At 36.1% G+C, this 18324-nt stretch overlaps 3 protein-coding genes across 4 annotated transcripts in view; 2 read left to right on the forward strand and 1 right to left on the reverse strand.

The window, feature by feature from the left end:
- Positions 1–2399: 2399 nt before the first annotated feature.
- On the reverse strand, positions 2400–4426 carry LOC126589692 (uncharacterized). The gene is made up of 2 exons (XM_050255072.1): positions 4307–4426; positions 2400–3442 (listed from the first exon to the last, which is right to left on the reverse strand). Exon 2 carries the CDS (start codon positions 3436–3438, stop codon positions 2458–2460), a length of 981 nt encoding a protein of 326 aa, XP_050111029.1. The 5' UTR covers positions 3439–3442; positions 4307–4426; the 3' UTR covers positions 2400–2457.
- A 2167-nt stretch (positions 4427–6593) lies between these two features.
- On the forward strand, positions 6594–11769 carry LOC126589688 (proton pump-interactor 1-like). Of its 2 annotated transcripts, none has more exons than XM_050255067.1 (8): positions 6594–6836; positions 7658–8061; positions 8743–8931; positions 9045–9212; positions 9345–9539; positions 10428–10526; positions 10621–11121; positions 11219–11769. In XM_050255067.1, exons 2-8 carry the CDS (start codon positions 7696–7698, stop codon positions 11528–11530), a joined length of 1830 nt encoding a protein of 609 aa, XP_050111024.1. In that variant the 5' UTR covers positions 6594–6836; positions 7658–7695; the 3' UTR covers positions 11531–11769. The 2 variants fall into 2 exon arrangements, with proteins under 2 accessions (XP_050111024.1, XP_050111025.1); XM_050255068.1 differs by having other exon boundaries at positions 6835–6984.
- An 829-nt stretch (positions 11770–12598) lies between these two features.
- Positions 12599–18324, forward strand: part of LOC126589686 (receptor-like protein 3) — a 166422-nt gene continuing 160696 nt past the window's right edge. Inside the window, exon 1 of the mRNA XM_050255064.1 lies at positions 12599–12603. The gene's annotated coding sequence lies outside the window, so the exon portion shown is untranslated. The remainder of the gene's footprint in view (positions 12604–18324) is intronic.

An 18324-nucleotide genomic window follows, 5' to 3' on the forward strand; every position in this document is an offset into this window, starting at 1 on the left:
GAGTAAGTTTCGTCATAGTCAATCCCGGGGCGTTGTGAAAAACCTTGTGCTACAAGACGAGCTTTGTAACGCACAATTTCGTTCTTCTCATTACGCTTCCGAACGAAAACCCACTTGTAGCCAACGGGCTTCACATGTGGAGGAGTAGGAACTACAGGTCCAAACACCTTACGTTTCGCAAGTGAATCAAGTTCGACTTGGATTACTTGTTTCCAGTTTGACCAATCAGCTCTACGTCGACATTCATCAACGGAACGCGGTTCAATGTCATCGCTCAACATGATCTCAGTAGCTACTGCAAATGCTAATGCATCGTCGACAATCATCTCATTTCTACGCCACACATCATCTAAGCTAGCATAATAGACCGAAATCTCACGATTCTCGGGAGGAGGATTCGTCTCTTCAAGGACGCTTCCATAATCTAGAATTTCCTCATGAGTTGGGTAAAATGAGTAAACGATAGTCGGATTCACGGTAGGCTCTTCAGGACCTTGTGCCGTGGTTTTCCTCTTCCGGGGGTGTGAATCCTTTGAACCAAGGGGTCTGCCACGCTTTTGTGTAGGGGCAGATGATTGGCTAGCCGCTAATGTACGTGGATCACCAGAATTGGCGTCCCGGGCTTCCAGGAGGGTAGTCCGTCGTACATTTGGTACATCCATCTTTGCAGGCGTATTCGCAGCTGGAATATGTGATCTTGTCACGTGCGCTAGATCGGTGAAAGCATCTGGCATGCTCTGAGCTATGCTCTGGAGATCTAATATGCGCTGCACTTCAGCTTCAGACTGAGCGGTGCGGGGATCTAAATGAGACAAAGTGGGAGTCGTCCACGATAATTCGCGTCGTTCATTAGGAACGTTGACGTTCTTATCTCCCCCTAACGACGGGAAGACGGTCTCATAGAAGTGACAATCCGCGAAACGAGCGGTAAACAGATCGCCTGTCAAAGGTTCTAAGTAACGAATAATCGAAGGAGAATCATATCCGACATAGATTCCTATCCTTCGCTGAGGCCCCATTTTTGTACGTAAGGGCGGCGAGATCGGCACATAGACCGCACAACCAAAAACGCGCAGATGCGATATGTCGGGTTCGCATCCGGTGACCAACTGAAGGGCACTAAATGGTTGTGTCGCAACAGGCCTCAGGCGGACCAACTTTGCTGCGTGCAATATTGCATGGCCCCAAGCAGCGATCGGGAGCTTGGTACGTATGACCAACGATCGAGCAATCATTTGTAAACGCTTAATGAAAGCCTCTGCCAGGCCGTTCTGGGTGTGAACATGGGGTACAGGATGTTCAACTTCAACCCCAACCGACATGCAATAGTCATCAAAAGTTTTAGATGTGAATTCTCCAGCATTATCCAATCGAATAGATTTGATCGGATAATCAGGGTGGTGAGCCCTGAGCTTGATAACCTGATCCAACAATTTGGAGAATGCAGCGTTCCTTGTGGACAACAAGCACACGTGTGACCAACGTGTAGAAGCGTCAACCAAAACCATAAAATATCTAAATGGTCCGCAGGGAGGTTGAATCGGTCCACAAATGTCCCCTTGAATCCGTTGTAGAAAAATGGGAGGATTCGAACGAATCTTGTCATAAGAAGGCTTAGTAATAAGCTTTCCCATAGAACATGTTTGACATGCAATTTCATGGATCGAACCTAAGCTTCGGGTTAGTGGATGCCCGTGTGAAGTTTTGAGGATACGGCGCATCGCTATTCGTCCAGGATGTCCCAAACGTTCATGCCAAAGTGTAATTTCGTGCGCGGTCCCTGTGGTAGGGCCGGCCACATAGTGGCATTCTATGGGGCGTATGGTCGTAGTATACAGACCACTCGGGTTTACGCTCCATCTTCTCTAGAATACGCTTCTGGCCATATTCGTAGGAAGTTACGCACAGAAATTCAACTCCGTTTTCTGCGTGGGTTTCAGCGTGGTAATTGTTATCTCTAATGTCCTTGAAACTTAGTAACGTTCTTCCGGAACGTGGAGAATAGAGTGCCTCAACAATGGTCAAGATTGTACCATTGGACAACATTATACGTGCCTTACCGTATCCTTCGATCAGGTTGGATGGGCCTGAGAGGGTTGTCAGAGGTGCATTCTTAAGTACGAAGTTAGTGAAATAGATGCGTTCACGCAAAACAGTATGCGTGGTTGCACTATCTGCCAGACAACTAACTTTCCCACTAGTCATACCTTAGAATGAAAAATTAATTTGAATCGGTCACATGCATAAAAGTTTATAAAAACAAGTATCAATTCAAAATAATTTCATTTATTCAAGGAAAAAACTTAATATCCAAAATAAATCGCCAACTAATAATCCAAAACATAAAGGAAAATTGTTCAAAATCAACCAAAAAAAACAAGGTGGGGTTCGGCCACAAGGTGGAATTCGGCCCCAATTGTCTTATTTTAACTGAAAAATAAGTCTATGTCTAAGATTCTAATCTTCCATAGGAGTGGTATCCTCCTGAAAATCAGAAACCTCCATCTTTGTAGTCTCCGGTTCGTCCACTTGCAGGAAGTTTGATTCAAACTTCGTACGACGAGAATGATATGCATCCACAACCTTCTTGGGAGCACGGCAAATACGGGACCAATGGTCCTTGGAACCACAACGATAGCACATATCGTCATTCATTGTGGCAGGTGCTTTGCCCTTATTCTTGAAGTTCGGGGCCTTGGGAGCGAGGTTTGGGCGCTTCTGGGCTTTGTTTCCTCCTTTGGATGGGCCTTGGCTCTGTTGACCTTGGTGGGATGGCTTATGGCCGCCCTTACCACGCCTCTTTTGGCGTTTTGGGTGCTGATTAGTGCTATAATGTGCTTCAGGCACAGCAGTAGCCCCAGTAGGTCGAGCTTGATGATTCTTCATCAACAGCTGGTTCTGCTTTTCAGCAAGAAGTAAAACAGAGATCAAATCCGAGAACTTAGTGAACTTCTGAGCTCTATATTGTTGCTGCAGGACAATATTAGAAGCAGAGAAGGTCGAGTAGGTCTTCTCCAGGAGATCCTCTTCAGTCAAAGTTTCATTGCAAAACTTGAGAAGTGATCGGATTCGACAAACTTCAGAATTATATTCATTCACAGACTTAAAGTCTTGGAAGCGCAAGTGCTGCCAGTCGTGTCTTGCTTCAGGCAAGAATATGTCCTTTTGGTGATCGAAACGATCAGCCAAAGCGACCCATAATGCACGTGGATCCTCCTCAGCAAGGTACTCAGTTTGTAGAGCGTCATGGATATGTCTTCGGATGAAGATCATAGCAGTGGCTTTTTCAGCCTCGCCAACAGGTTTATCTGTTGCTTCTTTAATAGCAGGACGCAAGTTCTTTGCAGTGAGGTGGAGCTTCACATCTTGAACCCACTTGAGGTAGTTCCTTCCAGAAACCTCCAAAGCGGTGAAGTCGAGTTTGTTCAAGTTCGACATGTTCCTATCACAAATTAGATGGACAAGATGTGGTTAGTGTAATGGAGAAAAATCAATCCATTCACATAGGAGTAGAACATACAGGTTCTAATAGACATGTATTGGTTTAATTTTGCATGAAAAACTTCGGGTTTTCATGGGTGATATATTTAAGTGAAAACTTCGGGTTTTCTAACAAGGCATGTGTATAAGAAACTTCGGGTTTCAAAGTAATTATGAACTTCAGGTTCATATATTCCTGCAGGCAAACACAAATATATATGCAAACAAATATGCAAAGAATATATGCAGAAATATTGTATAATGATAAGTGAATTAATTTATTTTTGGTCTTCGGGGCCAAATTAAAGTGTGGGTGAAAATATAAAAACCCATATTAAAAAAAAATATTAAATAATAAAATCTCGGGGCCTAAAAGTATAAGCCAAGAACCCTCGGGTGGGATTACAGGCCCACGGGGTGAGAAGAGGGGAATGGGCTGCTGTGTGCAGCCCTAAAAATTTTTTTTTTTTTTTTCTCTCGGGCCGTTCCAGGCGAGCCTAGAATTTTTTTTTTCTCGGGCCGTTCCAGGCGAGCCCAGAAACTTTTTTTTTTTTTTTTTTTAATTAGATGCATATATAATTCAATGAATCACATATTTACTTTGATGCATATGCAAATAATAGTTTCAATGCATGTACATATGTAAGATTCAGTTCATGGCAAATATCAAATTCACATAATTGTAGCAATTTTGATTATGAAGCATACACAATTTATGTAGAATCTAAAATACGTAAAACGTAAAGTTGGGTCATGCATCATGGTGAATGTTCATGCTATCAGGGCTTGCAAAATATCGAGTTAAAAGCCGTTGTTTGGAAAGAACCTGATTGCGTGATGATATGGATGAACTGGTTTGATGCAGAAAAAAATCTCCAACGTCAGATTCCTAAGCGCAGCGGTAGGAGCGTGCTGATAACGTGTTGTGGTCTATTTTATCTGACAGAGAGAGTAGGGCCGGCGGCAGAGGGAGAGAGGAGAGAGATGTGTGTTTGTAGAATTGTAGGGGAATGTGTGTGTTGTTATCCCTCCTACATTGTGCCTTTATTTATAGTAGTAAAGAGAGAGAAGATATTCCTTCTCCTCCAAGTAATACAAGTTGCAATAGGAAAGGATAACTAGAATCAAATCTTATCTAGGATTTACACAATCATACTTAAACTAGGAATGTTTACAACAGTTACATTATTTTCATGTTTTTGCTTTTCTTATTTTTTTGATTTTTTACGCTAGGTTCAAAGTTTGATTATTGGTTTTTTCAATTTTATCCTATTAGATATTAATTTTTAATTTAGATTATTGTTTTCTTTATTAGTTATAATCCACATCATCATCCAAGTCATTTAATGTTTAAAATTCTCCCTATCACTCTTAATCTAGACCGTTGAATGTTATAAAATCTAAAGGCTACAAGGAAGTATAAAAATGTTTGTCAAAATATTTGTCCCTTGATCCTATCCCAAATATATATAATTTCATCATAAACTACAAAGTAGAATGACATATATATTATGAAGTATTGGAACATAATTAAAACATGGGGAACAAGGGATATAATGTGTATTCATTTAAGTATGCAATAAGTCTCTTACAATTTATTGAAAAAATTAAAAACAAAATGAAAGTGATCTGTTTTATGTCTAAGTGAGTCGCGACCTAGGCAGGCTTAGACGGGTCTGGATACGCTAGACGGGTGTCCAGACGGTTTAGACTAGGTGTCATTTCTTAATTTTAAGATGTTTAGGGCATTAATCGGGGTAATGGCTAGTCACATGGCATATAGGCGAGGTCTAGACTGCATTAGGCGGAGGTTTTTAGAATAGTAGTCATAATCTACCAAAATTGGATGTTAGTTAAAAAGTACTACAACATTTTCTCAATTTTGCTCCCACATATCCAAAAACAGCATTTAGAAATCTAATGCAAATTAGTCCCCTAAAAAGCAGTTAATCCAACCCACCCACAATACAGTCAGACTTTCAACACCATACGCGTACAACAGTACAAAAGTACCCTTCTGGAAAACCCAGATGGGCACGTTCGTACTTTCACATTCCGATGATGTCATCCGCATCCACATCTAATCTGATTTTTCTATGCACTTCACTTCCCTCGTGACCCGCTGCCAAACGTGGCGCTAGCGACCAACACGTGTATATAATGGCGAGTGCGGAGACAGAGCGCAAAGCCAAAAACGATCAGCTGCATCTATTTATACTGCATGTATTTATCATCGATGACGGCAAGTCCCTTTCTAAACCGCGTCGTTTCGTGAAAGCTATCGAGTTTCATTGTACGCATCGAAATTCACATTTCGTCGGTCGTTTTCAGTTTTTACCACGGCCGGTGAAGCTAGCCGTGTTTGGGAACAAGATTTTATATGAATTCCCTTTATGAGAATTTTACGAAGTAGTTCATTTTATACGAATTCTCTTTATGAGAATTTTACGAAGTAGTTCATTTTATCTATTCATCAGTTATTTAAAATTAAATACAATAATATTTAACGAAAGCAGCACAAGGATCATCACAAAAATGATCTAGACAGGATCCTCATCCCTATGTTTGGTACTTCCGTATGTTCATACTTTTTTTTGTTTATTAATTTTTTATGCTATTAAAAAGTTATTTTGATATTCTTTTACGATAAATTAGGCCTCTCAAATGAATCGTGTTTCTTGTGTTTGTGTCATTTTTTGTGTCATACCATTGTCTTATTGGGCCATGTCATGTGATTTTGTGTCAGGTTAACGGATCGTATAAAAAATTGGCCATATCCTGATAATGTATTTAGGGGTTGTAATACCATAGTATTCTTAACAAAATTCATACACAAAATTAATTTTTAACTTGCATCTATAGAAAGCGATAAATTTAAAAAATTATTTAACTTACTAATTTTATTGCTCTAATGGAAAAAAAAAATTGTTGTTGCGGCCTATCTTATCTACCATTAATTTACACAACCACACATAAACAGTAATTAATATCATATCATAACAAAACTCACTTTATTATTATAGGCAAAAAACCGGAAAGCCCAAAAGATTTAAGGGCCCAATTTTAATTATATTTGTAAACTGGAGGGACTGGAAATAAAACGCTTCCCTGTTTAGTCCAACAAAAAATGTAGAAGTTAAAACAAAGCAAACCCCAAACCCTCTTTGCCTCACCGGAGATGTCTGTCTTTCTCTCTCTACAAATAAACACCTGCTCCTACAAATAACCACCACTCACTCTCTCTCACCTCTTTCTCTTTCACTTCTCTCTTGGAAATAGGATTTAGAAAGAGAAAGACTTTCAAGGAGGGAAGGAAGGAAGGAAGGAAGGAAGGAAGGAGGGGAAATAATAAAAGGGTAAGGAGATCTTGACCGTATCCTTTTTTTCCATTTTCTGGGTTTTTTTCTGTACTTGGATTTGGGGGCCCTTTTTCTTTACCGAAAGGATATTCTTTCTCTCCCTCTCTCTCTCTTACTGCTTACATTTTTTCTGTTCCTGGTATTGGTAAGAATCTCTCCGGTTTTTTTTTCTTTTTTTTTTTTGCAATTTTTGTTTCTGGGTTAATTTTGGTTCGTGGGTTTGATCCAATTGGTCTCGGTTGTTCTGGGTGAAGGAATTGTGTTTGGATCGTGTGTGTTGGGTTGATTTAATTGGATTTTGTTGCTTGTTCGATGTAAAGTCCCGATCTTTTTTTTTTGAATGAATTGATTCTGTAATTCGATGCGTTTTTTTTTGGGGGAAATTGAAAATTGAATACGTCTAATGGCTGTAATTATGTGTTGATCTTGTGATTTTGACGGTTGGGTAATTTTGTATATTTAATTGTATGATCTGGGTTTGTCTTGTTTTGGTGTTTGAATGATCTGTGAAGGATTTTAGATTGGCATGCGCTGCATATATCAGCTGGGTTTTTATTCCATATTTTTTTTAGATTTGTTTGTTTTGACGATCTGAATGGAAATGTGCTTTTAAATCTGTAACTTTTAGATTGTCTTCCCTTTGTTTTAATTTTATTTTTTGATATAGGTATTCGTATGATTGACTAAAATGTGATTTCTTGAAGCATTTGCTGGTCAACCCTGTTTTTTTAACTAGAAGCCTGGTAAAAATAATCTAGATTTGGAATCGGTTTTCGATATTTTTCTTAATATAACATGATACTTGCTTTCTACATCAGGAATTTTGGTTTTGTAAGGCTGTCCTTTTGTTGAAAGCATGGGTGTTGAAGTTGTGGGATTTGAGGTGATCCAAGGACCAGTGGGGGCTGTCACTGAAGGAGGGAATTCTGCCAAGGAAAATGGAAAATTGGATCAAGGTCCGGGCGGTAATGAGCCCATACAGTTTGGATCGCATGGTGATGAATCAGACAAAAAGGAAGTCAATGAGGTTTCGGTTCCAAACTTCCCCAAGGATGCAGTTGACGAGTGGCCTGCTCCCAAGCAGATCCATTCTTTCTATTTTGTTAGGCACCGGACAATCGACGATCCAAAAATAAAAGTGAGGATTGATCATGCTTCTAAAGAGGTGAATGAGAGGAACAAAGCTCGTCAAGACATCATTGAAGCACTACGAGCAAAAAGGGTTAGTAGAATCTTCTGACCTTATTAGCAAATCCCATTTGTTTGAGCGTTGCTGTAAACGTAGGGTAACTGTTTATCTGTTTGTTTAAAATTGTTGACTCCTTGTTGTAGCAATGTTTACAATATATGACCGTAGAACTAGAATAGATGCTCATAGACATCCATGATTGCATAAATTGTCATTTGGCAAGAACCAGAGAAGACTTTCTTTTATGCGGTCACATTGGAGATATTAGGCTGCAGTATCCTTTTGGAGACAATGTGGCTCGGGAGGGGATGGGTATAGCTCACATATCTATTTCAAGTTTTTTAATTATTTTTATTGGTGTCTTAGTGGAAACTGATTCCCCTTTCTCCCCCAACACCAGGCCTATTGTTAAATGCAAGATGTTATATCCACATTTGATTTGTATTATAAGCGATAGTAAAAAATTTACCTTTGGATTTTAAAGAAGTATACAAAAGTTTTACATGTTAGATATAGTATGAAAATATCTTATGGATTCAAGAGCATCATACTTGTTGAATATTGTATTATAAAATTCTGCTGTATCTATTTTCTACAGATCATCGAATTTCAGAAGGTAAATTAGGAAATACATAGTACAATGGACTGTTGTTTATTTTCAATTTTAGAAGAATGACCTTTGATTTCTCTATTATTTTTATTTTTTCGGTGCAGACTGAAAGATCAGAATTGATTGAGAAGATTAAGGCTCTGAGGAATGACAACAGGCAAATTAGGTCAATTGTGGATGAGAAGTTTAAGGATTTACAGCCTCTGCGGCAGGCTCTTGGAGAGATACGCAGTGCAGACACTGCTAGTCGCAGTGGTGGTTTATGTTCATCAGAGGAAGAGCTTAACAGTCGTGTATGTTTCTTTTCCAAGCTCTGTGCATCTTCAAATTCATCATTTTCTTTTCCTATCTTTTCCTGCTGCTATGACTTCTTGGCTTTTTCACCCATTACATACTGTTGGAACAGATCCAAGGGTTGCAGTATTATATGCAACATGAGAGCATTCCATTGTCCGAGGAAAAGAAAATACTTAAAGAGATGAAGGCTCTTGAGAACACAAGGGGACAAGTTATTGCTCGTGAAGCTGAGCTAGCTAAACTGCTTCCTAAAGAAGCCCTCAAGGACCAAGTTAAAGTAAGGGGATTCTGTTTTTACTTGCATCTTTTTGAGCCTTTTATGTTTCAATGAATTCCTGAAAATTTTGTGCTGCAGAATTGCATCATTTTATAATGTGTACTAATCATTTGCAAAATTGTGTTGATGTAGCTTATGGATGGTGACTTAAAGGAAGTAAAAAAGGAGCAAGATGGTGTTAGGGCCAAAATTAAGCACCTTGATGATGCAGTGAAGGTGATTGACAAGGCAATTGCATCATTACAGGAAGATCTGGACATTGTAACTGAGAAGAGGGATAAAGCATTCGAAAATATTCGTCAACTTAGGTTACAGACTGATCAGGCGGTAGGTCATTTTCAGTTACTCTCTCTCTCTCTCTCTCTCTCTCTCTATATATATATATATATATGCTTGTGTCTCAATTATCAAAATTCGGGTGCTCAAAGTCTCAAGTGTTGAGTGATTTTAATTAAATCAATTTAGCAAGCCACAGATCCTTGTGTTTTCACTGTAAAATACGTGGGCATAGTTGTCTATGTGAATGATTGGGTCAAATTTACCGTGCCAAAAATTGTTTTCAGAATAGCTGTAGGTGCTGTTTGTATCTGATTTTTAACAATAAGGATGAAAGCATATCTCTCTCTTTAGATGCAATTTAAATTAACAAACATTGTCAGTCCGTTATGCTGAAAGATGTTTTTTTTAGCTGGGAAACCAGGGAAGTTGGTGCAAGGTTGAGTATATATAAGTAATTATAGTTAGGATTACCTTAGCTTTCTGTTTTTGCTTGCTTCTCATCTGGTTTGTTTATTGGTTGCTTATAACAACTGTTCACTTCGTTTCTTAACTTTTGGCAACACTTTTCCATCAGTCCTTTTTCCTTTTTAAAAACCTAGTGAACTTAAAAGGATGGAAAGGCGTGTTGTGAAGAATTATATTGGAACTTGGAAACATGTGTGAAATTTGGTTCAGTTGTAATCTATTTTTGCTTTATAGGAGTCGAGTTTTTTGGGTTGGTATGTAGCCTCTTATTTAGACCTTTACAATATTTAGACCTTTGCAATATGAAATTGTAAGTATATATTTTTAGGGGGGTGATGTGGTATGCTGTCGTCTAATTATTGTAATGAATGCCCTCAAAATTAACAGTTATCCTTCTGACATGAAGGGGTGCATGTAGTGATTGCATTGCGTGATATTATCGCCCTGTAATTATATTGTTATGATTTTCAGAATGCTGGCTTCTACCATAGCCGTGGGGTCATGACCAAAGCTAGAAATCTTGCTGCTACCAACAATGTCAAAGCACTTGAAGCACTTTCTAATGAAGAGGTTTGTTATATGACCATGCATTGTTTATAGCAATTTAACTCCTCCATATAATGTATAACATCTGCATTCTAAATATTAGTATTTTTTTCTCTAGGTCGAGAAATTTATGTCCCTCTGGAACAGTAACAAGGATTTTAGAGATGATTATGAGAAAAGAATTTTGCCATCTCTGGACAGCCGTCAAATGAGTAGGGATGGACGTATAAGAAACCCAGATGAGAAGCCATTGGTGGTTGTGGAAGCACCTGTGGTAGAGACAGCACCAAAATCTAATGCAAAACAAGTTAAGGAAGATACCAGATCTGCTCTGCCAGATACTTCGACTGCACAGAAGGTTCAGAAAGAAGCCAAAAATAAAGCAACTGCTCCTAAATCTGCTGCAGAGCATATTGATATGGCTGACGAGGAAATATTTGTTTCTGAAAAGGAGATCCTAAAAGAAAAGAAAATTGATCCGGCGAAGTTGAAGGAGATGAAAAGAGAAGAGGAGATAGAAAAAAATAAGCTGGCCTTGGAGAGGAAGAAGAAGAAGGCAGAGAAAGATGCAGCTAAAGCAGCTATTAGAGCTCAAAAGGAAGCCGAGAAGAAGCTGAAGGTAATTATCTAACAACTTATTTCTTGTTATTACTTTATCTATGTTAATCTGGTTGGTATTAGAAACTGACATGAGTTACCATTTTGACTTGCTTCAGGAGCGTGAAAAGAAGGCAAAGAAGAAGTCATCATCTGCCCCGGATACCAATCCTGAGGAACTGATAGAACCAGTTGCTGAGGTTGCAGAACCAGAAAAGGTAACTGAAAAGGTTGAAGCTCCTGTCCCGGCAAAGGCAAAGGCGCAAAAGGATAACAGTCTGAGGAACAGAGGTCGAGCAAGAGGTTCAGACGCACTACCAAAAGCCATCCTGAAGAGGAAGAAGTCGAGTACAAACTATTGGCTATGGGCTGCTCCTGCTGCTGTGTTAGTTGTGTTGTTTCTAGTACTGGGTTACTACTATCTTCATTGAGGAAGGTAAGCTGGAACCGATTGAGGTAGAGAAGGTTTGAGAACTACAGTTTTCTGCTTGATAGGCGTGGGATAACAACTAGGTCTGTCTGTTTAGTTAAATTAAGTTATTTCTGTTCTTTACATATCCTTTTTCGGGATGGACTCAAAACTCATAATGTTTGTGGTAGTCCAAACTATCTTTCAATGGAGAAGAAGAAACACACATTCGGTTTTCTTTATGTGATTTCAAATTTTGAACTTTGTCCCCTTTTCATGGATATCCTGATTCTGTTATTTTTCAAGCAAAAGAGTTTGAACACTCCCTGTTTTCCCTTTTGCATTCCTCTGTTTAGAACCCTAATGGGAAATCTTTTTTTTGTTTAATAACCATCCTTGAATGCTTTTATACGATTGCGTGGAATTTTATGCCTCGACTCGGGAGAAGCTCCACTAAATAAGCTGGAGATGGTGAATCAAGCGACCGAGATGTCTGCTTGAGGAGTTCCTGTTGGGGTCAATGAGCGACGTAGACCCGGCCTCCATCGTGGGGGACGGGACACTCCAAAATCAATGTGGACAGAGCACTACGTCGTGATGCGTTGAATTGTACTCGACGGCAAGTTTCTCATTGACGCATTAAGGGGTTGGAAAATCAATGTGCGGTCTTGGTGGTTTGCCAATTTTCTCAGTTTGGCGGTTCGCAATGCGATGTTAACTTTTATGGTCGTTTGGTGCTTAAGAAGGAATATCAGTCACAAAACAACTTTTTAGTCTTGTTTTCACGACCAACTCTTTAGGTCTTCTTTTTTTGGTTTCTTTCATGCCGTCCAAGCTGCATACATTTGGTTGCTCCCATATGAACACGGATCCCCTCCGGATCCCTTATGTAGGGATCCCCACATCTCAGCCGTTCATCGTATATTGTGTGATCAGTTTTTGTCAAGTACTATTTGTGTTTAATTTAAAATAATAAAATTAAAATGATTTATGACCGCACGATTGACGATGTACGGCTGAGATGTGGGGATCCGTGTTCCTCCTATATATATAGTATAGGCAGCCATGCTACTGGAAGCAATATCCAAGTTAAAAAAAATGGAAAACTAACCAAAAGCCCCTGAAAAGTTTCATTTTAATCATAAGGACAAAAGTTTTCATAAATACCAAGGCTACCCTTCACACATATGTACAAAATTGGCCAAGCTTTTAGTAAAGTTCACATGGTGGGGCTGACATTTTCAGAAAATATTTGCATGCAAAAGCTAAGGTGGCAAACATTACAGCAACCAAGACAACATGGGTTCACATGTCTTTCAGCCAGCTTTCAGAAACAGTGCTGACAGCTTTCAGAAATAGTGTGCTGTCACTATTAAAAAAATTGTAAATAGATGAAATAATTTTTTGTCTTTGAAGAATTAGATTTTGTATATAAGAGAGCCTTTCCTCTCATACAGAAGACACCTGAATACCACACACCTCTCTCAACATTTGAAAACACCATACTCACTTCATACACTCAAGGATTCGTAGCCTTCATAGCATCTTTGTAAACACTTCTTTGTAATCACTTTCTTGTAAACAACTATCTCTGTAAACATTCCATATATCAATAAAAGTTCAAGTGTACATATTCAAGTAATCTCCAAGTCTTAAGTAAGTTTTCTTTTCCTTATTTAGTGTGTTTGTTTAATTAGACTTCTAGTCCAAAACAGGGAAACACTATTGTGGTTATATTATTAACCTGCTAAACTGACGATCATACTTTGTTCGAGTACTCTGTTATAGTTGAATGTTTTGCCATACAAATAACTGGACATTAACCAGGGTACATCTGAGTTCTTCGTACCTCTGAGTTCAGCCATTAAGGCCTTATACTTGTACTGTGAGTGGCTGTCATGCTGAAACATGTCGAGTTCCATGTGTAAGGTTCTATGTCTAGTTGTTATAATGGTTATCCGACTATTTAACCGAGCATGCGTTTCGAATTTGGTATCAGAGCCAAGTTTAGCATTTTAATAATATAAGCATAATAGTAAAGTACCTTGAGGATAGAAATCATTGATACAACTGATATCATATTTGCTTATTGTGTATGAACAACATATATTATTGTCCCTATAGACCCTATCAACCACAATTACCAGGTATTTATTGTTCCAGACATCCAACTATAACTAGCATAAAGAGAAGATTAACATATATATCCAAAAGAATTATCAGTACTTTGAAGAGGCAAAAGTTTTATCTTGGCTATCTTGAACATCCTTCATTTATTCGTAAATATAATAACACAGAAGTGCAGCATAAAGTTTTAGAAGCAAAAAGAACAACAGATCAAGCTTTAGAGACCTTGAGAGAAGAAAGAGAGTTTTTAAGAAATCAGTTAGCTGTAACTCTAGAGAAGGGTAGACTGTAGTTTATGATAGATTATCTTAATTTAGAAATTAATGAACCTCAAAAAAGAAAAATAACTTTAGACCAAAATAGTTTAGTTTGTTATTTTCCATCAAGAAAGCATAATCATATTTTGCACAGTGAAGAAAATCCGCAAGCCAATAGTATTGTAGATCTTATTATTAGTCAAGCAGAAAATATAAAATTAGAAAATAATAAGCATAATCATTTGTTAAACCAGTTGTTAGAACATTTTCAGAAAAATTCCATAAAGATAATCAGACAAAATTTAGACTATATTGCATCTCAGTTAGAAGATAATAATAAAAATATTCAAAGGTTTCCTGGCAAAAGAGAGATAAAAGAGCTTGTTGACCTCATAGATAGTAAGCCAAAGCAAGTAGAACTTAGGTCATTAGAAATAGTTGAACAACTAAAATTAGAAGTTCAAAAAATTCAATTCGTACAAAAGGAGTTGAGAGAACAAGTAGATAAGTTGCATAATAAAATAGATAAATTATTAGTTTAATGACAGATTCTAGAACTAGCAGAAAATATATTCAAGCTTTGAAAGAAATTAGTAAATTAGATAAAGAACCAGTAGGATTAACAGATTTTTCAACACAAGTATCCAGTAGTAATATTCCCATTAGGCAAAATAATTTGATTATCCAATTCGTTTTAAGTTTAGCTGAAAAATTAGATCAAGTTGAAGAACAAATAGCAGAAATAAACCAAGTGTTACATAACGCATCTTCATCACTTCCCCCATCCTTGCTAGATAAATTAGAAAATTTAACTTTGAGTGCAAATAATAATAGAAGACCTAAACTAAATCCTTTTGATAATAGAAAATGGAACTCTTTAGGAAAAAGGAAAAGAAGTAGTTAGAACGGAAGATATTTATCCAAATGAAGAAGAAGCACAAGAATTTATTCGAAGAGGTTTTGAGAGAACACAGAAAAATAAATATAACTTGTATCAATTAGGTTTATTTGAAAACAGAAGTAGAATTATAAGCAGCATCAGTCAACATGAAGTTAGATGTATTGATAAAGAAGTCACACTTAATCTAATTAGTAAAGAAGCAGTTACTCATTTGAGAAAATCACATTTTAGTCAGATTCATATAGGAACAATATTAATTGGAATAGCAGTATTAACCAGAACACAAGTAGGTACAAAAGCTTTAGTATACATATATGATGATAGATGGGATAATCACCAACAAGTAGCAATAGCAACAGCTGAAGTAGACTTAAGTTCAAATTTAGCAGTCATAGGTTGTATTCCAAATTATGTTATGACGATTAATGAATTTAGTAAATATATTAAAGTGAGCATAAGAACAAAAAATTATAATATGAAAGGAGAGTATAAAAATTTGTGTATTAGCTTAATGTATATAGGCAAAGTGTCTGATAGATATAATCATAAGTTTAATTTAGAATTTCAAATTTTAGTTCAAACATTTGGCAGTAAACATGTAAATATGATAGAAGCAAAACCCGTAGATAATAGCTTTTTAGAAGGAACTCAGTGGACATTGCCTAATTTACAAGTAGCATCAAATAGACAACCAGATAAAGTACAAATATATGAAACTAATACAGGTCAAGCAACAATTAGGTTTAGTAATTATAAGCAACTAGAAAAAATAGAAGAAGATGAGAGTGAAATTGAAAATGAGAGTATACATATGGCTTTTGATAATTTAGATATTAATTTAGTTGAACAAAATTTTGATCATATTGTAGACAAACTTATAGAAGATATTAATCATTTAGATGAAGAACAATATTTGAAAAAATATAAGACATATGATTTAGGACTACATAAAATTTCAGACGAAGAAATGAAAATTTTAATCTTAGAAATAGGAGTAGAACACATTTTAGGATCAAAAGAATATAATAATTTATTAGAATTGAAAGCAGAATGTAATCTAGCAGAAGAAAGTAGTACATCGGGAATAGAAAATCCAGGACACGCAAGCAGAACCGATCAACAATTTTTGAGACCAACAAATGAACAATATAATGAAAAAGCAAAAGTAGGCTATATGGAAGAAAGTATGATAAAACCTAGAAAAAATAGGATTCCATATTTGAGAGGGTTAGAACAAATTAATATAGCTGGTAATATATTAAATTTAGATAATGTAGATCCACAAGATTGGGAAAAAACGATTGAGAGTTGGGAAAAAGGCTGCGTACATGCAGAATTAATGTTAGATTTTAGTAATTCACAAAACATGTTAGATTACTTTGAACATACTTTGGATGGTTTAGTTTTTGATTATTTCCAATCATGGAAAGTCCAAAATCCAGAACAGCATCAGGCAGCTAAAACACATTTCAATATTGATGGTTTTGTTACTTTGATTAAACAAGAGTTTTTAGATCATAATAGGTTAGATGGCAGAAGTGAACAAGAACAAATAAGAGCAATTAGAAATTTAGAACAATTACAAATTTGCGATTTACAGTATATAGCTGAGTATACAACAGATTTCTTTAAATATTTAGGAAGAACAGGTAGAATTAGTGATATTAATTTATTAGATACTTATATGACAAAAATAAAAGGACCAATAGGTGAAAAGATTTGGAATGAATGGCAAAAGCATTCGAAGAAAAATGATATTGTTATAGGACCTAGAATTCAACATGTATATGATATACCTAGACAAGAGTGTAGTCAAATAAAGGCTAAGAGACAAATTAGGAAACAATTTTACATGAGTTGTAAAAATATAGATTTACCACAACAGTATGGTTGCCATAAGAAAAATAAGCATAAGAAAATATACAAAAAGAAATATAAGTCATATAAACCCTACAAACAACATAAGAATTTCAGTATAAGACCTTCAAGAACATATAGGAAAATAAAATATATTCCAAAACAATTTAGAAAAAGAAGTGATAGACCTTGGATTAGGAAATATAAAGCACCAAAAGATAAGAGTAGTTGTAAATGTTATTCATGTGGAGAAACTGGACATATTAGACCTAAATGTCTAAATAGGTAAACAGTCGAAAGAAAAAGTACATTTGATGGAGTTGTTTAAGCTAGAAGAAGATGAGGATATCCAGTCAATATACAGTTAAGTGATAATGAGAGTATTTATAGTATAGAGAGTATTAACATGATAGATTCAGACTCGGAAGATTCAAGTAGCATAGATAGTGATCTAGAAGAGTATATATGTGCATTCATAGAAGAACAGCATGAAGAAGAATATAAATACATTAATTTAGGTTGGCCAGAAAAATGTCATAAGTGTAATAAATTAGTTGCAAATAAATACTACAATACATACTCAATATTATGTGAAAAATGTTATAGTAATAGGTTATTAGAAGTTAATTCAGCAGAATCAGAAATATTAGGAAATATTGTTCATAGTATAGAAAAACAAAAAAATAGTTCTTTAATCACTATAAATTGCGAAATAGAATTGGCAAAAGAACATAAGATACAAACCATAGTTATGATAGATACAGGGAGTACAAAGAGTGTCATAAGAGATGAGTTAGTACCAGAAAAATATAGACAAAACTTAGCAAAACCAATAAGAATTACACAATTTGATGAGAGACCAGTTTACTTAACACATTGTATAAATAATGAGTTTATTAAAGTAGAAAAACAACAATTTAATTTACCATTAACATTTGTTTCACCAATAGGATCATATCCATTTATTTTAGGATTAAACTTTTTGAAAAGTTTGCAAGGTTTTTTATTTATGAACCCTAACATAACATTTTTCAAAAGAGGCATTACAATAACTAACCAAAGTAATACTGTAGAAGTATACAAAAACATAAGTATAGAAGAGTCTAGTGGCCAAGATAGTTATCATTTAGAAAACTTAGAAGAAAATGATGAGCATGATAACGTAGAAGAGTTTGATGAAGACATTTTTGAATATGAATACCCAATTTTAGAAGAAGGAACCTGTATAGAAATATTACAGTTAGATAGACCAAAGAGTTTAGAAGAATTGTTACAATTAGCAAAACAAACTAGGATTATAGGAGAAGACCCACAGTTACATTGGAGTAAAAATAAAATACTAGCAAAATTAGATATAATTAACCCAGATTTAACCATTAAGGCTGCTGATATGCCTTGTAGTCTAATAGATAAACAAGAGTTTGAGCAGTAAATAAAAGAGTTGTTAAATTTAAAAGTAAATAGACCATCTAAGTCTAGACATAGATCAGCAGCATTTATTGTAAGAAAACATTTGGAACTAAAAAGAGGTAATGCTAGAATAGTTTATAATTATAAGAGATTAAATGATAATACATACGAAGATAGTTATAAATTACCAAATAAGGATGAGCTTATAAATAAAATTCAAGAGAGTAAATATTTTAGCAAATTTGATTGTAAATCAGGTTTTTG

This window comes from Malus sylvestris, chromosome 11 (genome assembly GCF_916048215.2).
Source record: "Malus sylvestris chromosome 11, drMalSylv7.2, whole genome shotgun sequence".
NCBI lineage: Eukaryota > Viridiplantae > Streptophyta > Magnoliopsida > Rosales > Rosaceae > Malus > Malus sylvestris.